This window comes from Tachypleus tridentatus, chromosome 13 (assembly GCF_004210375.1).
Source record: "Tachypleus tridentatus isolate NWPU-2018 chromosome 13, ASM421037v1, whole genome shotgun sequence".
Taxonomy (NCBI): domain Eukaryota; kingdom Metazoa; phylum Arthropoda; class Merostomata; order Xiphosura; family Limulidae; genus Tachypleus; species Tachypleus tridentatus.
The window spans coordinates 92,719,518-92,746,921 of NC_134837.1; the positions used below are offsets into that span (position 1 = coordinate 92,719,518).

The 27,404-nt window shown below is 32.0% G+C and overlaps 1 protein-coding gene across 1 annotated transcript in view; it reads right to left on the minus strand.

Moving 5' to 3' along the window:
* Window positions 1-27,404, minus strand: part of LOC143241089 (teneurin-m-like) — a 262,242-nt gene that overhangs the window by 147,498 nt on the left and 87,340 nt on the right. The window contains 1 exon segment of the mRNA XM_076484616.1: window positions 9,406-9,620. Coding sequence (XP_076340731.1) covers window positions 9,406-9,604 — 199 coding nt within the window. The 5' untranslated portion in view covers window positions 9,605-9,620.

Genomic DNA, 27,404 nt, shown 5'->3' on the forward strand with positions numbered 1-27,404 from the left:
GTTGTCTTTTACAATATATATTTTGGATTACTATTATTTTTACCGCTAAAATATAATGATGATTTCAACTTAGGTTTGTAAATTACACTGTGTAGCCCGTGTATTTTATATAATGGACTGTACCTAGGTAAAACTGTATTTAAACTGAGCTGAAAAAGAAATATGCGGGTTTGTTTTTGTTTTTTGTAAAGCTACACGAGGGCTATCTGCGCTAGCCTTCCCTAAGCTAGCAGTGTAAGACCAGAGGGAAAGCAGCTAGTCATCGACACCCACCGCCAACTTCTGGGCTACTCTTTTACCAACGAATAGGGGGGGTTGATCATCACATTATTACGCCCCTACGGCTGAAATGACTAGCATGTTTGGCGCGATGGGAATTCGAACCCGCGATCTTCAAATTACGACTCGAACGCCTTAACCCACCTGGCCCTGCTGGGCCAGAAATTTACGGAAGCATTTTGTGATTACAAACATCAATTTGTTGCAGAATTAATATAATCTTCTCGAGAAATAAAATGATATGTTGCAAAATAATTTAATTAATGTTTTTGTTTATTTGTAAAATATGATGAAATGACAAATAAAAATGAATTTTTATTTTTTAAAATTTGGATCTGTTTGCACTTTAAAATAAATAGCATTATATATCTTTTTTTATAATTGAACAGAGGGTTGACTACATTGTATTAAAATGTGTTTAAATATGCATATTAGTAGGTCACGTGACAATCACGGATGATATGAAGTCGAGATGAAATAAAATGCTAAATGTCAGCATTGTTTGATGCATTCATACATAGTGAATGTCGACAAAATTTAGTCGCTTCTGGAAAGGGTACGTAAGAGCCGTTTCTCATGCAAAATTCCTCTTACATTCAGATAATACAGATGTATTCAGGTGAGTGATATAGCATACTTCCCATATGGGTATATTATTTCTTCCTAAAAGCATTGGAAAAAAATATTGGTCAACTTGGGACACCAAACCATCCAGAAAGTGGCCTGCAACAAGTCACATCAAACCTGTGATGCGCAAAATACGGCGTCATATAACAGTTGAGAATCCATGAACATAAAAGGCAGAGCCAAAAGCCGTTCACGTACCACAAGCAACATTACACAACATAATCAAGAAAGATTAAATAACGACAAAAACGGTAGAAGTCGCTTGTAGACAAAGTACTCCCATTTTCACGTATCCAGTCAGTCGCTGCGCACCTCAGGCAACTGGAGAATGGAATGATGAGCATCAATGTCATTTCATACGAATGCATGAAAATAGATTTTTTTATAGTTTTCAAGTTTGAGCCCATATACTGGAATCATAGGGTTTATGGAACACTAAAGACACACAAACGTACATGCAAATTGTCATGTAGATTTAATAAATTGTTCAAAATAAGTGTCTACGTAGATTTCCGAAATCCTCATATTAGTTATTAATAAAATATTAAGAGGGTGTGAAGCTCTTAGGATTGGTCATGTGGACTTTCTTGATTATTTAGGAAAATTTAAAAAATGCTTTACTTAAAAGTGTGAAATTTGTTTATATAACTGTTATTTCCCGTGATTGTTTACGAGTAATTGACTACTAATTTAATGATTTGAGAGTGAAGGCTTCATAAGTACTTATTAATCACTATTTCGAAAGTTAGTGGATTACATTACTTGAGCAATATCGAAAATTAATCATCAGGTATAAACAAGTTATTTAAAGAACTACAACAACAAAATTAATATTGCGCTCTTATTTCACACCAAAAATATATATTCTTAAAATTTGCCTATTAGAAAGTAAAACCCACTGCAAAAAAAAATATTTTAATTGGTATTTTCAATCTGAGCTAGGAGATGAAAGATCATTTTAAGACTTAAACATAACCGTGTCTAATTTACTACAGTTGATCAAGTTAAGAGCAACTAGCCAACTCCAAACGCCATCTTTTATATAGCTTCTATTAACTACTTATAACGACCTCACACTGAAAATGTGGATGTGCTCAGTGCCATATCACCCTGTGGTTGTGCTATGAATTTTGGAATTGGCGAACTGGCTTCGAGTACACACAATATTTCCTGCAGTTTAAGCGTTGAGTGCTACAGGATAGATGCCTTATATCTGGTAAATAACTAAAATTTAAGAGCGTTGACAGATAACGGAAGTAGCTTTGAGTGTAAAAAATATATATCCTATATACAGTATTTCACTTATTCAGTATATCCAGTTTTGTTTGTTTCATCAAAATTTCTCTTCTTTTGTTAGGAGATTGTGTATTTTATTGCAAAGCCACAGTGGGCTATCTGCTGAGTCCACCGAGTAGAATCGAACCCCTGATGTTAGCGTTGTAAATCCGTAGACATACCGCTGTACTAGCGGAGGTCGATTATGAGATGTGTTGAAAATAAAGTACCCACATTTTACTGTTATAATTTAGTTACTGGTAACTTCTTAGTCAAATAATCAGTTTGTTAAACATGAAGTTAGCATACAATTTTATAATTATACGATATCAAAACCCACTGGCTGTTTTTTAGGCTCAACGTTTAATAAACAGTTTTGAAGTATAAACATGTGACAATGAATTATTAAAACGTATTTGTAAAAATGTATCATCAATGGCTCATAACTATAATGATAGGTATGAAGAATGCATTTTAAACCTGAAATAATTCAACACTAGCATTTATTAAGACACTTTTACCATTAGTTATTAAAACTATTGAATTCAATTGTGTAAAAATGTAATGTTTGATTTCTGAGAAGCTTAAGAACGTTTACTTCAATATGTTATTTCTATCCTATATATTTTTTTTAAAAAAGTGAAATAAATTAAGAGTATCATGTGACACATAAAAGAAAATCAATACTTTGGGTTAAACAATCATAAAAAAATTATCATACGATTATGTAATATTCCTAACCAGCTGCTAATGTTTATTTTTCATTGTTATCTACGAAAACGGAAGTATGGTATAAGTTTATTTGGTTCTGTTTCCACGTAATTCAAAAAGAAAGTTTAGAGCTGGATTGCACGTTACGTCTTCAAGAAGCTTAATTATGAAAATCATTACCAAACCATTCAATTCATTTTGTTGCTCTTTGAAAATATTCCTTTTCAAATTCTATGATGGTTTGTCTTTTATTTGTCTTAATTCAATGCTTTTCATAGTATTTAAATTATAAAACTATAATAGATCATTTTGGATTACACACAAAGCTACATCAGAGGTAATTGCGTTATCCGTCCCTAATTTTGAATTAATAGACTAGTCCTCTTGAACTACTCTAATCAAATATTGAATTTAGATCGTCACTCTTATAACATGATTTTATTGTATCAACATACGAACTGAAGAGACCTAAGATTAAGTCACACCAGGTCCTGAACAAAAAGTTAGAATGCCAATGAACCGAAAACAATAACATCTTGATTTGAATAATTAGAAAGTTTTACAGCACTTCAAATGTGTTGCAAATATGAAAAAGTATTGATATTAAGTCTGTTATGTATTATAATTTACCTTGGAAGAGTCTCCAGTTATGTTACGTATTACGATGTCAGATAACAAGAATTTTGAATTTTATTTCAGAAGTTAATAGAATGCCGTTTACAAGATTGGTAAAGACAATATCCTTACTTTACACAAATATATTTTAACATACAAACAATAATATAATTTATAATAACGGTTATTCTAAATGGTTATTATAAATTATGTTTTATATACAAAAGTTTTACAAACTTACAAATAATTCCGAGTCTTCTATCTGGTTTGGAACTGAATATTTTATTGACGATTTAAGATGAGCGAATTAATTCTATATTGATTCATAGGTACACTAATATTGAACACGTGAGGTTTTGCCGACGAAAATATCTAGTCCTTGTTGAAATACTAACGTTTGAATTTAATTCACTGAAGTTGAACGGTTTGTAATGTTCAAAATCTATAAAGTCCATGGTCAAGTGTCTTTAGTTTTCCGAATAATAAGCGTTTATCACAGTTATAGCTTCCGAGGTTTATAGTATACTAAATATAGAAAACCAACAATATTAAACTGTCTTTTGCCGTGTGGAATTATAAACTTTAGGCGAGGCTTTCGAATCTTCAGTTGATAATAACACTGGTAATCACTAGTATTTTACATATACTATCGTATGTTGTTGATTCTTACGCTCGAAAATCTTCTATACATTTAGAGAATAGGCTGGACTTTCGTAATAAACATTTAAATTACACGCATTTATAAGTATATATTTAAGTAAAACAAACATTGATGTTGAAATAAATATATATTAGCAAATATCTTACAAATCATTTTCGGCAAAAATAGTGGAAGTGTGTTTTTATTAATAAATGTTATATCACGATGACCCGTATTTATTACAAATCCATGCAATTTATAAGGATATTACGACTAGGTGCAATAAACAAACTTTATAAATGGTTTTATAACATGAAGAAAGCTTCAAAATAAACTTTATATTTTGCTTCAGAAGTCATTCTTTTAATATACCTAATATGCATGCAATTAAAAGTTTTGTTTATTGGTTTAAAATTTGTTTAGATTCAGAATTTTTTGTTAAATACTATGGAATTTAAATGGTTGAACAAAAGAAAATATAATTGAAAGTTTAAAAAATGTATAATTAATTTACATCATTTTAAAAAAATATTCTTCCAATTATACTTTAATTTAATTGAGTGTCGTTGTGACAAACTACTCTTCATTCCTTTTAACTGTACAGTTAATGTAAACCTTTTTTCCCAACTTTAAGCTCTCTTCTCGTTCTTCCTAGGGTTTCTTCCTTTTCGTTATCTGCATGATTCTTTTCATTTAACCTCGCTTTAATTTGTTTTATCGATTCCTCTTTCTTGTTTTCTTTTTGTCAATATCTGTTAAATCGACTTATTGTAAATTTTTAATATTTTTTTCATAACAATAAATCACTTGTACTGTGTGTTTTCTTATAGCAAAGCCACAGGGGGCTATCTGCTGAGCTCACCGAGAGGAACCAAACCCCTGATTTTAGCATTATAAATCCGTAGTCATACTGTACTAGCAGGAAGCCACCTGTCCTGTCTACTTATCTTGCTATTTAATAATAATTTTGCTAAATAAATAGATTTCTTTACGGTTAATAATTTACGTTCTTATCGTCTGTCTACCCTCTCTCTCATTTTAAATTTATAGATACAAAGAAATTTGTAACTTTGAATGAAAGCACTAAACACGTGAAGAATTCCGACATGCTGCAACTTCACTATATATGGACTATGAATCCGTTTATTCCACCACTTAATAATATAAATTAGGTTATTATATGATAAAGTAAGACGAACTCAAAATCCCATTGATACCATATACACTTTAGTATTTTAAGAGGCCTAATGGTATTTCTCTGGTCTTCTGACCCAAGCTGTAAAAGTTACAGTCTACAGCAGAGGGGAAACCCAATCAAAAAATGCACTGGGTCTTCAACGTCACAAATTCTATTTTCAATTTCACTTCTGGTGAAAAGAAAAGAAACCTCTAACATAGATATATATGTATAATTGCAACTTCGGTTCTATCACATGTATCTGAATAGTGGCAGTTATTTAACGAAATCTATTAAAACATTTTGAATGAAATTAAAAACTGAAGGTTTCTATTCTTTAATATATATATATATATATATACTTAAATAATATTTTAAAAAAGAAACAATTCTTTTAGCGATTAAATATTTCCACGACAATACTAACATTCAGTACGTTTTGGATAAACGGTGGGTAAAGACTGGTTAAATGATGACCTAATATTATCGCAATTCGTACCAATTTATTTTAGTCAATTTCGAGGATATCTGCAACATGGTGTTAATTAATTTGCTTCTGTGTACACATGACCGAAGAAGAAAATTAACAGTTCGTGAATGGATTGCTCAATACAGTAGTAATTAAAACGATTTTATATTTATGTATTTCTAACAAGTTATCTCTTCTGAATAACGTATTATATATCTCTGTGTGTATCCGTTTCTGTGTGTATTTTCCTACAGCTACTCGTTTTAAGTAGACTTTTCAAAGTATACTAAAACACTTATAAATATTAATGCACTCATTATCACAAATGTGATCTTCTTGTAAAAATGATGCTCAAATGTAAATTATGTTAATTTACAATAGATATACCATTTCTTGCAAGTAAGTTTGTATATGGAAGAAAATAAAATTAAAAACATCTTTCCTGAAACAATAATCAAATAAAAGTTATGAAACTTTTTCATAACAAATGCTTCCCAAAATCCACTTTGTTATAAACATAAGTTGGCTGCTATACTTAAAGAGATATAATATTATATTTACTTTAATAGCACTTTTTAAATAATGTAACAAAATAAGATAGGATTCAACCGAATTTGTAAGATCAGCTTAAAAATCGAATATTAAATCCTTTGAAAAGACTACCAAGATCAATAGCACTTATTTATTATTATATGCAGCACACAAAAATATGGGGTATTTTCTTCAATAAAATCTTGCGAACGTTACTTGATTCTAGAAAATTACTTGTAGCATAATAAAGAAAAAATCCCTGTTTTACGTTATCTAGATTTTCATGAGAAAAATGACATAAAGGCTATAGTCTTCCATATTTCGTAAGATTACATTTAGATATTTTCTTTAATTTTCTCTAAAATTGTAGCAAATAAAGCAATAACAGTAAATTACAGTTTTAAAAAAATTGTTTTTATGAACACTTGTTACCTTTATTTATTTAAGGCATTATTTTCATCCTTATTGTACCAGAAGCAATTTTAACATTTTCTAACACATGCCACCAAGGATTTCCTTTTTATAACAACTGTTTCATCGAATAATTGATGAAGCAACTTTCCATTACCTTAATTAAATTTTTTTCATAATAGGAAGAGATGTATTTCTACTTCAGTCTATAACGAGACCGATAATTAGGAAATTTTATACAAAAAAAGGCAGTTTAGCAACACTCCGCAAGATGTCTAAACAAAAAAGTAATTGTTTAAATGATGTAATTGGATATTCTCTACCTTCAATATATGTTTTTGACGCTCGTATACTTCAGGAGCTTGTGATATGTCAAAGCATTGGGAATGATTATAAAATAATAAACAAGTTTTTTCTTGTCAAACGCTATTTAAATGGTTTTTCTTTGTTTGTTTGCTATTAATCAGAAAGCTACAAAATTAGCTGTCTGTGCTTTGCCCACGTCGGGTATCGAGACCTAACTTCTATCAAATGGTCTCACAATTTTGTTTGCAAGTTTCTTTTTCATTATCGTGAGTGTTTATGAACAAACCCTGAAATACTATTAAAGAAGTGATATAGCGTCTTGTTTCTAGTACTCCAAATTAAACACGGGTATCATAATTCATTCTAACCTTCAATTGGAAAGTCTAGTCGAGCGTTGTACATTACGTTTAGGTTCCAAAGCATGAATAAGCAAAATGAAACTTTTGAAAAGCAATTTTTAAACATTTTAGCCCTAATACAACAGTTTCACTTATAATTAAAAAATCTGGTGTTTGTCTTCTTAAGATGTCCTCCAGTGACACAGCAAAATGTTTGCGGATTTACACTGCTATAAACCAGTTTTCCATATGTTTGTTGGATACAGACAATCTATTGTGTGGCTTTGTTTAACTTAAAACCAACATATCTTCTGTTAAAAGACTTTATTTAAGATGATAGGTATATTTTTCAATTATTCTTTGTTCCTAGTTTTAGGTGGAGCTTATATTTAATTACAACTATTTCATTTAATTTTAATGTAAGACTTCAAAAATATTCTAAAATATACAATTATCTAACTGGTTCTCATTTCTAGAATGATAAAAATATAAACTATTTTTGTTTCAGTGATATTTAACCATAATCAGTCCCTTAAATTAACGTGATTTCAACATTATCTGGGCCTTAAAAGTCTAAAATATTTTGAACTATTCAGTTTAAGTTATTTCTTTGAATACAATTAATGCATTGCCTTGCTAATAACTTAGAGAAGCAAATTTATTTATTGTCAAATAAATTAACTAAAATTAAATAGTACACAGTTTACTAAAGTTCATGTATTACATTTCACCCAGAAAAACAAATATTGAAGTAATGATCTAATTTAGCAGTTGTTTTTGTTTTGTTTTTATAATGTTGTGTATTTTGTAAATAGATAAAGGACAAATATTTGTTCAGTGACATCTTATACAACACTTTATTTATTAGGAAAGGTTTATTTTACAAAATTAAAGATAAAAATACTTTAAATAAAATAAAAAGATCTATTAAAAGTTAATCTTAGCTTGTTAACTTATTTTGAAGTAGTTTTGAATTTCAAACATGAAAGAGCTTGAACTGACAAAAAAAGAATATATAGTGTAAGAGTATACTTGTAATAAATGTTTGTGAAATGTGACAAGAAGAATAATCAAAAAATTTGCAAGATTCGAAATAAATTTTGAAGCATTTATGTTGACAATCAATTTCAAAATAGTCCTTGGTAGAATGTGATGAAAACAAGTGAACGAAAGGCGAAAGACTTTCGAAACGTCGTCCTCTAAACTTGTGTCTCCACAACAGGCAGTTGCCGTCCATTCTACAAAGCTTAAACTTCAATTTTGTTTCAATAATTTTAATCGGTGTATGTGTTGTAAGTGGAAATGTTACGAAATAAATTAAATATCTGTATGAAAAAAGTGACAAATATGATTTGCATTGAACATTTTTTCGTGCGTTTATATTTTTCTTAGTGGTAAATAAACATAATCCAAACACAAATTTTTGTTGTACTTTCAGTTGAACTTTTCCTGACCATGTAGAGTTTCCTAACAGCTAAAATATTAGACGTAATATTTTTGTTTAATTACATTAGAAAATGGGTTGCTTTCTGGACAAGTTCCTAATAACACTTATCTTTAATCTTATATAACTTCTAAAAAGGAAATGAATTGAACTACTTGCGCTTAGAATTGTAACTTCAATCACCATATATAGTGTTTTTACCGGTTTCTACTATTCTCAACAATCTTTACAGTAAAGGTTATTCCATGATTATGGTTCCTGTTTCACGTTGTTTTATGTTTGAAAAAGAGAAGTATTGGTAAAACCTTAAGAATATAACCTGACGTAATATAGTCATATTTTAATTAAAAACTTATTTTGAATTATCACCTTTAAAAGTTACCTTTCAAAAAATATATTAGTTACACTTATTTGGTAAAGGCTTAAACAAGAATATGGACTTTAAGTTTTCGTTATAAAAATTAAATTTTCTAATCTAGATCTTTCAAATAAAATAAGCCTGAACAAGAAAATGTTTTTTTCAAGTCAAACACCAATACTTCGAAACTCCCTCGATAATAAAATGTTAAACTTGATACTTACCCTTCGACCGTAAGAAGGCGTCCTCGTACTGGTTCATTCTACCAATACTTTTGTAAGTATTAAGGTGGAGTTCATCTTCTTCGTTTTCAGATGAGGTGTACTGCGAGTCCAATTGATCACGTATTGTATATTGTGACTCTAGATGAGCACGTGCTAGATTTCTGACTCTTGATACATGTTGAGGTATTTCTCGGTCCATCTTGAGAAATTATGAGCTACAAATGAAAAGATAAAATAAATATTTAGGAAGAATAATCTGGACTCTGTAAAGTATTTCCACACGGACTGACTAGGTCTAGGCTTGTGGCATCTTTAAAAAACAAAAAAAGCACTGAACTAAATAAAAATACGACACTAATCAGCAATTGTTAAAAATAAGATTTGCGATTCGCGACCCATCTATTTCTGCCGTCCCTTACATATTTACTACTGCAAATAAACATCTGCTCTCGACCTATCATCCATCAAAAATAACGTAGCTCTTGGTCTAAACTATTAGGCCCCAGGAGCACGTGGAAGCACTTCCGAATGGGCCTAGGAGCGGTAAAAACTTTATTTAATACGTCACTGTCTGGACTCGTAAGTAAATACATAACATAAGTATTAAGATTGTACAGTCATAGCTGGAAGAAATGTCTTGCATTACTCATTTACGTAATTTAAATATATATATATATATATATTATTTTTCCTTCATTGTGTTTGATTCCAAGGACTTTTTCTGCGACTTCTGCTTCTTAAATACGTATCTTGTTCTTCATTTTGAGAAAAGCAAACAAATGCATCTTTTAAGATTTTCTAAGAATAAATTATTTTACCAGCAGAAGTATTCTTAATGTGATTTCAATGTTTATCAACAACAAAACAGTACTTAATCTTAAGAAAAACACAGATAATCATTAAATATAATTTTGTAGGTAACGAAGGAATAAGTATCTGGCATTATGACATATATGACCAGGTATTATAATATTATTTCTAATTCACTACTGTTCTCTATATATTCATATTAGTACCATTACTTCTATGTAACTTCTATATGTGTATATGTATCTTGTATCTTTGAACAGGTTTTTATTTTTTAAGTATAACAACATTTTGTCCTGAACAGGCAATAAACTGCTTTTTTATTCATTAATATCTACTGATTTACCAACTTTTATAAATAACCCAGGCATTGAGTTCTTAAGTCGATGCTTTTGTTGTAGCTATGTAACCAATGCCGTTGAGTGAGTATCTCTGTTGGACACTAAAATGATTGATTCTACTTGTTACAGTTATATGATTATTAAAAAATAGCCTGTGGGCAAAATCGTTTTAGGAATATAAAGGCTATCACTACATATTTTTGTTTAATAATTAGATACACAAAACATTATTATTGACGGCAGAAGGAGGAGTGCACTAGGGACATTTTTAGTTATTTTCATAAAATAAAAATTATAAGATTAAAAATATAAGGAAGTCGATAAAATAACATGCATATCTTTAATACGTGAGACAAGCTGCAGTTGCAAGCATTCTCATCAATTCGATTTACGTTGGCGTTCTTTAATTTCTTTTGAGGCATATTGTACTATTAATTAGAAGCAAAAGAAAAACTCCACAAAAACCAACGTTTTCTGACACAATTGAAGGTTGAATTTTTATTATTAGGTACATCCAAGTTGTTTCAGTAACACATCTACCATCATCAGGACAAGCTAGTGTCCACAATATTAGTATACCCTATATTCAGCTACAAGTAGGAGATTAAGGCATACTAATTAACATATTTTAAGATTCTTTCAATCGAATTAATTCAGAGTATTTGATTTGTAGATGTCTGTCGTTTATTGTATGGTAAGCTCTGTCACAGTTTTAAGATTATGACCTCTATTCATTACTACTACTGCTAAGTAAATTTGTTAGTGGTTTATATCTGTAACATCAGAACATATACTAATAGCACACCAAGCATATGTGCTGTAAAATGTGTCGCCATACCATGAAGGTGTCCATCTACATGTTATCTATTTCCTACAGCTTTTATTAAAGTTTTTTGGTATGCTGGAATTTTATAATGCTAAAGATCAGATTTAGAAACCTATGGTGAAAAGAGCACAAATAGCCTATTGTATAGCTTTGTCCTTAATTACAAACAAAAACTGTAAGCACTTTTAAACAATAGTGGCAACAAAAACATTACTAGTGTCTTCTATAATGTTATTTACTTTGTTTAAGGATGGAAAATCATTGTCACCATCCTCATATTTTACAACTGAAACGACACAAATTCAATTTCTCTAATTGTTGGCGTACTTTGAACAGAAGATTCCATACTTGTCTTTGGTACTGTATATCCATTCCAATTTATTTATATTTTCTTAAACCTGCTAAAAGACAGAATGAAAATAGAAACTTTGGAGCGTAATATGAAAAGAAACACAAAGATTTTAGGAAATGTACTTCAAAAACTATTATAATGTACTTTAAACTTGTTCATAAAATACTTTTTAACTGTCACCAACTGATATTTGTTATCCTAAGCCTATAACTGAACCTTCCTAGTTTCACTTTAAAGTTATTTTGCCTAACTATTAATATCAATTGATTTATACAAATGATAGTTAGGTTATCCTTGACTATTGTAAATTTCTACTTTATTCAAAAAATAAATTGCATTATTTTTCTTTTAGTGTTTTATACCGTGCAAGTATGAAAGAAAAACACTATTTGAAATTTTAACGCGATAACATAATCACAAAAATTACTTTGTGTGACACCAATTGGGTCAAAATAAGATCATCTGTCAAAATAAATAAGTTGTCATCAAAAACCTAAAAATTAGTAGTACTTTCTCAACACATATTCAGGTAACAGAGGTGCATTGTATCCATGCAAAAATGCTTAAACATACTTAGATAAATATTTCACCAAAATATTAAATACAAATAGTTTAAAATTAAGCACTTAAAATATATATTTATTTAACTTAGAAATATGTTTGTTAAACTACAATAAACTTAGAAAAACGTATCTAAAAGTAAGCCAGTAACTTCTTCAAGAGTTAAAAGCACGAGAACGAAGTACACATTTTGAAAACAATTTAAATGTCAAGACTGTTTAAGAGCTAATGACAACGTTAGTGAAAAGCGCCCATTGAGTATATTTATGGTTTTCACAGAGCAATTATGGGAAACGTAGAAACGCAAAGAAATCACTTTTGTGCATTTAACCGCTTAACTTGGAAATGGGAACATAAAGATACTGTGGGACGCAACTTAAATCCCGCTCAACTCACTTGGTTTTAAAGAATACAGCGGGAAAAATATGAACGCTCTCACTTTTGAAACGTTTCTCTAATGATGTGAAATAGAAAAAGAAAGAAAGAAGAGAAATAAAGGCGTATTAAAAGAATATTTAACATATTTTGTCAGCAAGACTTTGAACTTTAGTCTGAAATAATTTTAATCATTATTAACTGATTCTGATGCGTGAAAAATAATTACACGTGAAGTATTATTTGGTATTTTATCTATCTACTTATTATACCATGAGAAACTCATACATTCCTTGATGTTTTTCCTGATTGAACAGTTACTTACATGACTGTATGTGTCTGTTCCCATGCTTTCATATAGTTTAATGTGTATTTCGTATGCATTAGTATGTTTTTAATGTAACTTTAGACTAAACATAAATTTACTGATTCGCTTAGGTGTGGTAACGATTTGACCATTTCCACTCATATCATACAAAAGAAGGTATAAAAATGTTATGAGGCAGGCAATAGTAAGTCTCAAAAACTAATTTCAGAAGCAAACAGAAAAGCAAGGCCTCTTTATTGCTTAGAATGTAAACTATAAATAATAAATAACTAAAACTAATCGATGTGCTCTTATGGGTTGTGTTTCACCATCTTACAGGAATGAATGGTTTAATGTATAGCAGCACAAAGCTATTTGGAACTAATTTTGCCCTCAGAGGTCACGCAGCGTATCCTAGCTACTCTGCGATATTTGACAAAATCTAGAGCGTAATCTCTGTTAGCAAAATATCATTAAAGTTTAATCAACCACACAAGGGAAATATAATAACCCCGTGGCAATCAGGAGTGCACGAAATGAAATTTGTTCTTGTGGTTTTCCTCAGTCCTCACTTTGACACTGTGAATTAAGGGAATACACAGGATATAAAGAAATACAGAAGTAACATTGTTTTGAACTTTTCAACTGAATAAATTTATCACTTCCATCTTAATTGTGACATGTGCCAAGAAAACTAATGCAATTATTCAGAATATCAATGATTCCATAAACAGACTACAGGTAACTTGAATGCAAGTCTGATGTATAAATTAAGATTAAGTTGTTCCTCTAGATTCTTTTATTGAGAAAGATAATTAACATGTTCGTTCAAAAAACTTTGTTTTATCACGCATTATTCAATATAAAAAACTATTAATGAAAATAAATGTATAATCAAGATAACAAAAAATATTTGAAACAAATGAGAAATCTAGTTTGATCTCACTAACACGGGTGAGTATTTAGCAGCCAAGCTAAGCAGGAACCTAGCCTAAACTGTAGCAACATGTGCCTACTCCTTGGTATTTTTTACTACAACGCCTCGATACAGTGTAACAGTATTTACAACTTTGTAAATACATATTGTATACTCTTGGAATTCATTATTAGTCAAAATTCTCCACAAAACCAACCCCCCACCCCACCCCAGTGGCACATTGGTAGGTCTGTGGACTCGCACCACTAGAAACCGGTTTTCGATACCCGTAGTGGTCAGAGTACAAATAGCCCAATGTTTAGTTTTGTGCTTAATTAAGAATACAAAATAAAATATACTCTTCTAAACCATGCTCCATCTTCTCGTGAATGTATAGTTACTCAATGGAAAAAGCAGTGTACCAAACAATGACACACAATCTCTTGACAAGATTAGACTTATGAGGAGCAAGTAAACTTTTAAGGAATATTTCTAGTTAAACAGCCAAACAACATTTTCTTCTTCAATCACTTATTCAAGAAATGGACAAGTTGCCAATTCGACGAAAAAAAAAAACTGGTTGCCATCATCATCACCAAAGAAAACCAAACTGTTTGTATAAGAAGAGAGAGTTCAGCTTGTTTTACCAACAGAGGAAGAATAACCGCTTAAAAACATTACGAATAAACAAGTCACTATCCTTTTAAATAGTATTTTTTTCTCGTTCCCCGGCAAGACATCACTACGTCTTCTGATTTATAATAAGGAGCTCTACTCCTCTCTGTGAATAAAACAGATAGCCTGCTGTGGCTTTGCTACAAAAAAAATACAAACACACAGTATCTTTTTCTTCGACGCCATATTTTTCGTTTCATGGTAATATTCAGTGAAAAGAACAATATCATTAGTTTTCTGGATATAACGCTAGAAATTGTATATTACATTGAAGAATCGACCCAATATTCCCCGTGAAGTAAGAATAGTGACTGGAAAATAATAATTTGCAACTATATCTACCACAAGGAAAATTTCTGGTGTGTTGGTTGTTTTTTTTTTTTAATTTTCGGGCAAAGTTACACGAGGGTTATCTGCGCTAGCCGTCCCTAATTTGGCAGTGTAAAACTAGAAAGAAAGCAGCTAGTCATCACCACCCACCGCCAACTATTATGTTACTCTTTCACCAACGAATAGTGAGATTGATCGTCATATTAGAACGCCCCTACGGCTGACAATATGACGGGTATTCGACCCCGCGACCCTGAGATTATGAGTCGAGTGCCTTAACCACCTAGCTATGCCGAGCAACAGAAGTTTGTCAATACTATTATTTTGATAAGTTATCATTAATATGTACATTCATGTCTCAAATAAGATGAGAATTGAAACTACTCGTTTGGTTTACAATATAAAAGGCTGTGTATTTTGTACGTTTTTATAGTTTTAATTTTATTGTTACGTTTAGGATAATTTGTAAAATGTAAAATAATAAGATTTACAGTTTTCTTTACCCTCTTCATGTGTGTCACTTGAATAATTACTTTATAACTTTTATTTTTAAATTTTCCTTCTTAACTTTTAGCACAATATCAAATAAAGCTGATGATAAGAACATAAGCTCTGTAGAAATAAAACCGATTATTGTTACACGTCTGCTAATCGATTTTTGCGGCCATTATATTGAAGTATACCCTTGACACAGTTTATATTTATATAATATACTTTGAAATAAGCAGTACACCTCAGTTTTCAAGATAAGATAACGTAGATTATCCGTAAGTCAATTACAGTTCCATTATCAAGATTAATAACTACTGCTTTAATAGTATCTTATGGCATTTATTTTCTGAAATTGTATATCTAACAGCAGAGAAAAACAAAAACAATGAAAACAAAATAGCTAGTTATCATCTGAAATTAGTAAATGGTAATAAGGTAGTGCAATAATGATTGTTTGAAAGTTCTGAAACAATTTTCCATTTTTAAGCAATTATTCGTTACAATAATGAAACATCTTCATGATATTAACAGGAAAAAAAAAAAAGAGCCATTTTGAGCTTTGACATATAGTGTAATACTGCTTGTTATTTAGACGAAGTTGGTTGGAGCTACGGGAACAGTCATTTGTTTTCCATTAAGTTCACAGAATTAAATTAATTGTATTCGCGTAGAATATGAATGAAACTTCTAAAGTTCACTAGCGAAACGCCGTCTATTTCTTTAAGTAATAATCTGTGGTAAAACTTCATCATGTCAGTTGCTGCCTGTCATTCAACAATAAGCTTCATTATGTTGCCATGGTATCCAATCACGAGAGTATTACTTCTTTTAGCAACTGTGTTCCATTAAGATTTAATTTTAAACTTTTATTATTTTTGTTCACTTAAATTGAGAATAAAATAATATAATTCACTCTGTCTTAAAACTCATAATTTTTTTAACAGGCATATGTCCAATGTAAAATGTCTTACAAGGACTGGTAATTTACTATATTTTAAATGTGTGTATAACTAAGCCACAACAAAAAGTTAAATAGTATCACCGTCACATTAGGCCCCCGCTAGTACAGCGGTAAGTATCCAGATTTACAATGTTAAAATCAGGAGTTCAATTCCTTTCGGTGGGCTCAGCAGACAGCTCCATGTAGCTGTCTGAATAAAAAACACACAAACACACCCGTCACATTAGGTAGAATATATTATATTGCTTAACAGAAAACTTTCCATTAGTAAAATACAGATTCATTATATTGTTTCCGATTTTCAGAAGATTATCAGACTGTTCACAAACACAAAAGAAAATATAAGCTTTTGATTTCTGTTTGACTCCAGTTACATACTTGTTCCTCTCACCTATCGTGGTTGAGTAATTACCCAGAATTAAGAGTGTAGAGGATAAACACAACACTGGAATGAAGTGACACTACTTACACATTCCTAATATTAACACAAACAGAAAGCATTGTTTTGTGCTGTGTTTTTCTTTTAGTGATGAAAAAAGTACCCTCATTACAGCATTTGTTCTCCTTTTATGAACATTTGTGAGTGTTTTGATCAGTCGCACTAAAGTCTCGATATAAAATGTTACTTGAAAATACAAGTGCTCTAAATGAGCTTCGTGCGTAAAAACATGGATCATCTTGTGATGGATTGTCACCAAATATAAAGTCACATCGTAAACTCTGGGGTGGGCAATCAACTGCAAGTGAAGCACCGACTACACTACGAACAAGAATAGTAGGAAAAGTAACGATATTGAATTACAGGATTGTAGTACTGTGTATCAGGATAATGTTGATGACGATGTGACTGAAGATGAGAACGATATTGAATTACAGGATTGTAGTGATGTGTATCAGGATAATGTTGATGACGATGTGACTGAAGATGAGAACGATATTGAATTACAGGATTGTAGTGATGTGCATCAGAATAATGTTGATGACGATGTGACTGAAGTTCAGGATGGCCTTGATGTAACAGTCGATTCTGTTTTTCGGAAAACTCCAATCGAAGACACCGACGATATTGGTACTAGTAGTTATTTTGGTTAAGATTATAGTTCAACTAATAACCTACCTGCTACTGAAGTATTCCAGTAGGTTGGACCTTCCATCGGAGACTGGAATTCATCAACATGTCACTGCCTTAATGGAGCAGTACATGATGCTTGAGCCAATTTGGACTGTTTACAGGGACCTTCAAAATCCCTTTGGTAAACATGGTTGCCAAATAAGACTACACAATCACAACTACCGCGGCTTTAGCAAAATTCAACATACTGTAACTCATGTTGACGACAAAAAAATTGCTACTTATCCAACTGATGCTAAGGTTAAGTCGTTCGTTTCTCAAGTGAAAAGTATAAAAAGCAAAATAATATGAGATTGTACAGTATCATTCATGAATATTGATCAAATCGCTTATCTTTGTTTACTTCAGATTTCGTACTGTCTGTCACTGTTCTGGTAGTGCATACAGCTGCTTGTAGTTTCAACTGTTTTTTTATAACTCAAAGTTAAATACCCAGATTTATCTCTTGATTATTTAAACTCGAAAAATTCCTCTTTCGGCGTTTCCACATTGATACGTTTTAAGTCGTCTTCAATCTGGAACTAAAGAATGTAACCCTGACTCGTGATTAATGTGTTTGTTTGTTTGTTTTTGAATTTCGCGCAAAGCTACTCAAGGGCTATGTTTATTAGCCGTCCCTAATTTAGCAGTGTAAGACGATAGGGAAGGCAGCTAGTCATCACCACCCACCGCCAACTCTTGGGCTACTCCTTTACCAACGAATAGTGGGATTGATTGTAACATTATAACGCCCCCACGGCTGAAAGGGCGAGCATGTTTGGCGCGACGGGGATGCGAACCCGCGACCCTCAGATTACGAATCGCACGCTTTATCACGCTTGGCCATGCCGGGCCGTGATTAACGTGTTGAATATCTGTAGTTTTGTGATATTTCAAAAATAGAAAGCTTTATCTCAGTCCTCACCTGCAAGAGCCCCCCAGTGGCTCAGCGATATGTCTGCGGGCTTACAACACTAAAAACCGGGTTTCGATATCCGTGGTTGGCAGAGCACAGATAGCACATTGTGTAGCTTTGTGCTTAATTCAAAAAACAACAACCTACCCTATGAGAAAAAGTGTCACTATTTTAAGATAAAATAATTTCTTTTTACTCCTCACGGAGAACTATCTGAAAATAATTTTACTGCAAGTATATTTGTGTTCTATATTTGTCATCTTCATTTGTATGGCTCATTTTATTTGTATGATGTCACTTTTAACAAGTTTTGTGCCCACTGTAAATATCGAAACCCGATTTTAACGTTATTAGCCATCAGTTGATTAGTTTTTTGTTGAACATGGCGTTTCACAATGGACCGGCCCGATATGGCCGGTTTGGTTATGGCGTTCGACTCGTAATCTAAGGGTCGTTGGTTCGAATCACCTTCACACCAAACATGCTCGCCCTTTCAGCCGTGGGAACGTTATAATGTTACGATAAATGCCACTAATTGTTGGTAAAAGAGTGGCCCAAAAGTTGGCGGTGGGTGGTGATGACTAGGTGCCATTCCTCTGGTCTTACACTGCAAAATTAAGGACGGCTAGCGCAGATAGCCCTCGAGTAGCTTTGCGCGAAATTCCAAACAAGCCAAATCAATTCTCCAGACAAGTAATATACGTAATATAGTAGACAGCTAAGTTACAAAATAAATACAGTTGGACCTTACTGCTAGAAATGAGAAACTTGATTATTCAGACAAAGTCATTAAATATATCTCCATTGAATTTGTAAGTATGAACCGAATATATATCATTAAATACTAATAAGTGCGGATAAAGAAAATGTTTAAATTTTAGTTACAAATGCGTCATGCATGTTATCGGGGCTTATAATTTAGGTGGAATTGGTTGTTTATATTGTCGTGTATTTATATGTACACATAAATATTTATAAGTATTTATATTATACCTATAACTACATTTTATGTTGGCAGCAATTTCAATGTTTCGGCAAAAAGGAAAGAAGATCACTACTAAACACACCAGTTCTTAAAGAGACACATGTTAATCGATAAAATGATTTACGGGGTGTTAGATATGCCTGTACCAATTGACACTTCAAATAATTTTACATAATATGTTCCATGTGCTGTCCTTGTAATTCAAACACGTTTGGATTAACAGAAGACTTAACTCGACCTTCTCATGCTTTGACAGTGTCATAACCAGTTATGTATTTGAAATTAAGAAAAGCTATGATTCGTAGTAGGTTTATTGGATCTTTTATCTTTCAAAGACTTGGAACAAAAATGTTGAAGTCAAAATAAGGTAAGTACTCAAAAGTTCTCAGATTCAGAGAATAACATTTCTTTACCTCTTGTATAAATAAATAATTTAGTAATGAATTCTTGCGTAAAAGTAAAATATTTTACTCATTTTTTACTTTCGTAAGACAAGCAGCAGGTAACCCTTGGAACATAGCATCTTGTATGTTTTCTTTGAATATGATCGAAATCATAAAGGAAAAGGTAAAGATTTTTTCGACAGACAACTTGTTTCGTTTTGCAAAGATTTTTCTGTATTTGAGCTTGTGTGAAAATCTCACATTCACTTAAACTATTTTCTACTTTTGCCACTCTACTTCAGCTGTCGAATCTCTTCTCTTTTTTTTTATCAAAGCACCAAGTTTTGCTTGGAGAAGGAGTTCTCTTTTCGACACATAATAACCAGTTTTGTTTTGTTTTACACAAGGCAAATCTACAGAGCAATTTTTATGCTTGCAAGGTTTGTTTGTTAAAATTGTGAATTTATTTTCGTCGGTCCAGATGCAAAAAATTGTTCATATACTTTTAAGACATAAGCCTTTGATTTACGGTTGTTAATGTTATTGAATAAGTTTCAAATTTTTTTAAAATTATTTGCTTGCGTCATTTTTAAGTTTATGTTTTTGAGGAAGATTCATCTGATTCACTTTCATGTCAATCTTCCTCTAAACAATGAACAGAACAAAATCGAACAGTGCGTTATTAAGACTGCCCACTCGACAGTGATCATGGTCTCAAGATTTGCGTAATGTTTAATTTTTCGGAAAAAAGTGCAACGTGAGTCCATTTTTATAGATTATAGATTTTTGCAATTTGGAAGTGCACACCCTGACATAGTAACACGCCTCGAGTGAAGCTCTAAATAAAAATATTAGCACTCTGGTTTACTTAAGACAGAGTAATTACCCAACCAAATAATGCACCTGGAAACGTATAACATAGCTCTTTTTGAAACTTGTTGGCACCAGTAAAATTATTGGCCGATAATTAGGAAAATCTTGACTTCATTGCAGCACCTATTTGAAGATTTATTTCTTTTGAAACTGGACTTGAAACTAATACGACATACAAAAACCTAGAAGTTATGCTACATTATTAAGAGCTTTTAGTCTATCTTTATGATCAAGTTTCGTCACTTCTGAAAGAAGCAATATTTAGTATGGTTAAAATATCAAAAGGCACTATAAAATAGATCAAACTAAAATGATTAAACTCCAACAAAATATATTTTCAGAACACTTTGATAATGAAGTAGCTGAAGATAAATGTGCTATTGCTCTAAAAATACAAAACAATATTTCAGCTATCGATAGCATCATTAATAATAAAATATAATCAACGATAAATATGGATTTGATGATATGTTTAACAAGTTTTCTTTACCATACAACTATTTCTGATTGACTTTTGTATCATTGTTCTATTAACTACCAATGCGTCATTTTAAGTACAGAAATGTGAAAGATAATTTTGAGTGTTGACGTATAAAAACTGAAAGAACCATACAACTCACAACTTTGCCAGTGGTTACCGGTGTATAATAGTAAATGTGGATCACAGATATGGAAAAGTGACCGTTGTTAGCGCTGCTATGTATGCAGAGATACTGTTATTCCCTGCTCTTCATACACACATGCAGTCTACTGTTCCTGAGCTTGACCTGATTAGCTTCAAAAAACTCTCTTGTGTAGTCTCGGTTCTCTGGTCACACAGACAAGTCTGACCGATCATTTCTGTAGAGCGTCAATCTCAATATCTGTTCCATAATGGCGATTAGAAGTGATTATCTTCATTCTATTTGTGGCATTGCTTACAAAAAGCCAAAGAACTGACTCTACACTCATGTGTGCTGTATTTCCATTCACCAGACTGAAGTTGGTATTCACTGGTCTTATTTGAATAGTGTGATATACTGTTAGATCTAGTACTGTATTGACCACCCGAACACACGATCTAACACCCTTATAATCTCAATAAGTTCCTCCCAGCTTTGAGAGAGCTTGGTTTACCACCAAAGCTTTTGATCCAAGCTATCTGTAACTCTCCTCCCAGTCATTAGCCAGTCCTGATGTAGGTCCTATTGGTTTTCTGGAACTATGCCTGCAGCATTTACTATTTGCTGTTGTTACCTTTAGACCTGTTGATTCTTCGATCAAAATTGATAGCCTTGTTTACTGTGCCGCTTGATTTATTATGGGTACCCCTACCGAACCATTTCTTGAAATTGATATCACTGCCTACTCTGTTGCTAAGCATAGAACAAGCACTTTACTTGAATGCAGCCCAGTATACCACACCCAAAGCAACTGCTTTGTCTCTCTTATTCAGAGCTACACCGAGACGAAGGCATCCTGGGTATATGCTGTAGCATGAAAACCATGGAAGAAACAGTGTAATCATGTTTATTTGCTGAGAGCCAGTGTGGGAACATCACAGCGCTGAGAAGTGTAGTTAGATGATTGCTTTTTAGCATGATTCAAGCTTGGCATATTGTAGGAACCCTAGGTAGGATGGTCTATTTAAACTACAACCCTTTCTTCCCCTTTATTTCAGCTAGTACAAAGTAACTAGTTTATACTTTGTCAAGATGAAAACGTCTTTGCAATCTGAAAAAGGTATTACAGGGTGTGATTTGCTGTGCAGATAATGAAGATTGTCCGCATAAATACCAGACAATCAATGATGCCTCTCATTAGAGCCTCAAACACAGGCTAAAGTATTACTACATGTTCTACTAGGTCAAATTGGTACAACTCAGTCACTACGTCTTACAGTTGTGTCTCACTCAGGTAATTGATGGAGTCCAGTACCGAACCAATCAAGATAATGATCAGTAATGAAGTTCCCACTTCTGAAATGAACGGTTCCAGAAATCTAACTGCTAAGAATACTTCAGAAACAGGTCTAAGTCTTCTTTCACCATACCGTTGAACATTTATCAAAATCTGCTTTCCTCATTCACATGGATCTGTTTGTGGTTAAACTTCCTCCCTTATGGGTTTTCTCTAATACCTGACTAGGACACTACTAATGTCATATGCATTACGTATGCTCTGAGACTCTGAGCTTAGGACTAGTATTCAATTCCTTCTCTAAAGCAGCAGAAAAATGGGTTTTTCTCATCCGTCATTTTTATAATGCCCCACCGCACTTCATCACCTTAAACAAGTAAAAGTAAAATACAGGCAAATGTCCAAGCAAAGTTAAATAATTTTTCATGTAAGGGGATGAAGAGGAACCACAACGTTCCTGACCACTCCCGTTGGGGAGAGAATTCTTCAGACTTCTCTCTCTCTACACTAAACCTCTGCCAAGTTCGTTTGCTTTTGCTATAATTTGGTGATACAAGAATAGTTTAGTTTACGTTGGGTGCTCTTGGCTAACTGCTTTTTTTGTAGTCTAATAATTGAAAATCAAAATCGTCTGATTGTCAATAAATATGCACACAAATTCTGAAACAAATGAACATACTGTTCTAAGGTTGTTTTTATTCAGATGACCGGGAAACAGTAGTCACAACCTTAAATAATTGAATATTGGATATATGCATCAGGATCCTGTTATTACAAGTTATAGAACCTATTAGCAAAATAATGCAGGAATTATTAATGTTAGTCTCATCAAAGTCTGGAATTTAAAAGTATTTATATCGTTTCAAAATTATCTGTTTTTATTCTAGTCTTGATTTTTGATTTACAAAATTAAGAACACACAAAACGAATCAGAATTAACATTCTACGATTAAGCATACTTATTTAAATGTTTTACTTTGCTTTTTCAAGATGTTTTTATAACCATCTACAAATATATCGCAAAAACCAAGTATTTTAGTAAAAAATTGCCAAATAAAAGTAAGTTACGTAAAACGTGCACTGAATTATAATCAATCATTTAATAACAAAAAACTCCTAAGTTCTTGCAGCAGAATCCACGAAATCAAGAGTGAAACTTGCCATTATCACTTCTTGCTAAAGCTATATCGTATAGACAAGAGGTTGTCTGAGCTATTCAATAGAACGTTGATAATTTAACAGCTCAAGTAAAGCGAAAGGAATATATCATTACATTACTGATGTGAAGAAAGTTAGAGCATTATAAACAACTTCCTAGCTTATTTAGTTCACTTTCCTTTTTCGTCTAGTTAAAATGAAACCAAAACAAAGAACCATGTTGTGATTTATGTAAGCATAATCTTTATATGCATATTTCGACAGCATATTTTTATATAAATACATAGATAATGAGAGAATCATACAACTTACATACAGCTTCGCCAATTGGTATGTGGATATACAAACTTTCCAGGGGGAATACATTTAACATAAACGATTGCGTTTTTTTAAGTTATTTCATAAACTTTGTATAAAAATGTTTTATTTCAACTTATCTGATTATATTTTTAACATAAATGGGTTTTATCTTATTTTAAAAACATACTATTATCAATGCTAGTCATTCCGTATTGGTCAGAATACCCAAGTCGAGATAGTGTTTGGAGGACAGCAGCACAAAACACATTTTCAATGCTTTCTATCGCGTGATATTAAATATTACTGATGGCTAAAGTATTAACACTGAATATTTATAACAGCCCCACTAATCAGAGAGTTAATAAACAAGCTTTCACACTAAACTTGCAGAGGTAAGTGCAATTCGTGATGACGTCACGTAATAAGCAAATACTGTTTCAAGGACACCTTTTAGAGCCACCCATCTCATTGTTTCATAAGTGTTTGTTCCGGATATGTTTTATACCCAAGCGACAAAACTGTGTGTTGTATGGTCCTCCCATCACCAACACGTTTATTCACAAACTTATTATACGACAGCCCTGTATAACTTGAAACTTTACACTCCTGAACAATAACATATTATTTAACCAGTGCATGAACGCAATCGTATCAAATAATATAAATTGTTAAGTTCTTAGAAATTTCTAAACTGACTATATGTCTTTCAGATTGTTTCACTATTTTTCTCCCTAAAATCTTATGGTTGTTGTTTTGGACTGAATTCAAAATTTATTTTCTAAACGCAAGAAATTTAAAACACAAATGCGTAGAAAGTACTTATAAAGATATTTTCTACTGACTAAATACACGTGTACTCTTTAATTGTTTTAAGGAATATTTCTATGATTTTGATACTACGCACTATGCGTTATACTACAACATTCAACAACGTATTGGAATTATGAAAGATTTATATCACAACTCTTACAACATGAAGCCAGGAAGCAGAAATTAATTTATGGTAAAATATTCTGAAAATATAGGCGTAACTGTAGAAGTCATAGTTCATAAAATTAACAGAACTTCGGGATATATTACTCACACAGAAGCAAAATCTGCTAAAAATATCCTAATAACTGTTTACGCTAAAACTCCATATATATTCATATATCAATTGAAGTCAAATATTGGAAACTTCGATGAAGAAAGGTCCACCTTTCAAATGCGCTCGGGTTATAGAGTTTAGTATTTTTATTAAATATATACCTATATAATTTGTTTGTTTATTTGAAGTTAAGCATATAGCTTAATGGGCCATCTGTGCCTTGTCCACCACGGGTATCGAAACCCGGTTTCTATAGTTGTAAGTTTGCAAAGAAATGCCGCTGTGCATATCAGAGTGTGGACCAATTATATTTATATCCATATAAATGTAATACTACTGTCTGTTATACGTCAGTGGAACTACTTCACAGGGTGTGGACGGATCTCAAACAAAGTTGGAATGGAGATTCATTATGTCAACGCAGATGTTTATAAAAAAATGTTCAGCTTTTTGGTTCCTGTGTGCGTTTTTGCGTTTTGTATCACTGCTTCAACCCCAGTTAGTGACACTTCTCCAAATTTGGCATGAAGGTTATTGAGTCCATGCAATTTCATATTTTAAAGATTTTATGAGCGATCTTATTTTTTCTACAGTTACTTATAAAGAAAGCAAGTTTTCATGCTCGAAGATTACCTTTTCATTACTCATGAATTTACATAACTTTGATCCAGAGAACGGGTACTCCAGCTAATATATATAAATATATAAATTCAACGGACAAAGAGTTATTTAAATTTCAAAAAGTATTTTTATTAAAACAAAAAGAACTTTAAACACTTGAAAAACTCTACACATTAAACAGTGAGCAATATTTGAACCAAGAGTACAAGGAAATGACAAAATTGAAAATGGCTTTAGTTTATAACTGATTTCGAATATTTCATAATCATTATCTCTTTTATTCTTAATATTGTCGTTACTCATAGATTGTCTGCTTAGTATCAGTGTAATAGTACAGAATTAGTATAATAACCCTTGTGTTCAGTAAATAACGTGATTTATCCACTCAGACGAAATGACCTGACTGAACAACATTATTATAATTATCTTCATCATACTGAGAACTGTAGCAACGTTAGTAATACAAAAATGTATATTCTTTTCGACTATTGACTCTTGAAACGCTAATCATCTGAAATGAATCAACAACGTAAATAATACATGGATTGTTAGAGTCCTTATTTAACAAGACATTGTTATTATTGGGCTGAGCGTTGCTTTATTATTAGTGTGTTCAGAATTAAGGCTCATTGGGTTCACGGCTCGCGATTTGTTGCCGAGTATCTTCTACTCACTTTATAAACCTGATATGATATAAGAGTGATTGTCAAATCCCACTATTCGGTCAAACAAGAGTATGGTGGTTGTTGCTGACTTCTTGTTTTTCTTCTTGTCCGAGGCCGGGCGTGCCCAGGTGGTTAAGGCATTCGACTTGTAATCTGAGGGTCGAGGGTTCGAATCTCCATCACACCAAACATGCTCGCCCTTTCAGCCGTGGGGGCATTATAAGTGACGGTCAATCCCATTATTCGTTGGTAAAAGAGTAGTTCAAGATTTGGCCATCGGTGGTGATGACTAGTCGCTTTTCCTCTAATCTTACACTGCAAAATTTAGGACGGCTAGTGCAGATAACCCTCGTGTAGCTTTGTGCGAAATTTAAAACAAAACATACAAACAAACCTTCTTGTCTGACAGTTTAAAATTACGAACACTTACATGTATATTTACGTGTATAAATTCTCGTAATGAAGCATAAATAATGCCAATTTTTTTAAAATTAAAAAACAAACAACATGATTATATAGGCTGATATTCTTTCATTTTGAGTTTAATTAATGAAATGCTTTTTAACTGGAATTATTTAATAATTATCCAACATTTCAATTGAAATTTGAATTGGTAAAAGCATTTAATCCAAACAATTTTTACGATTTCGAAGTACAATGAAGAAGCAGTGTGTGTGTGTGTATATATATATACATATGTGTATATATATATATTTACATATATACGTAAAGGAATAGGCTTTCGATGTAATTATTCATACGCTTTCTTTAGTCCAATTAAATTATGATATAAAATAAGAAAAAAAAACTATTTAGGTAATTCGATAGATAAAAAGAAAGTACGGTTTTTTTGTCCAATTAAATTATGATATAAGATGACAAAAAAAATTCTCAGATAATTAGATAGATAAAAACAAAACAACAACAAATTAAAGAGTTCCCCACTGTTACAGCAGTAAGTCTACAGATATACAACGCTTCAATTGAGCGGTTCAATTCCCTTCAGTGGACTCAGCAGATAGCCCGATGTGGTTTTACTATAAGAAAATACACATATA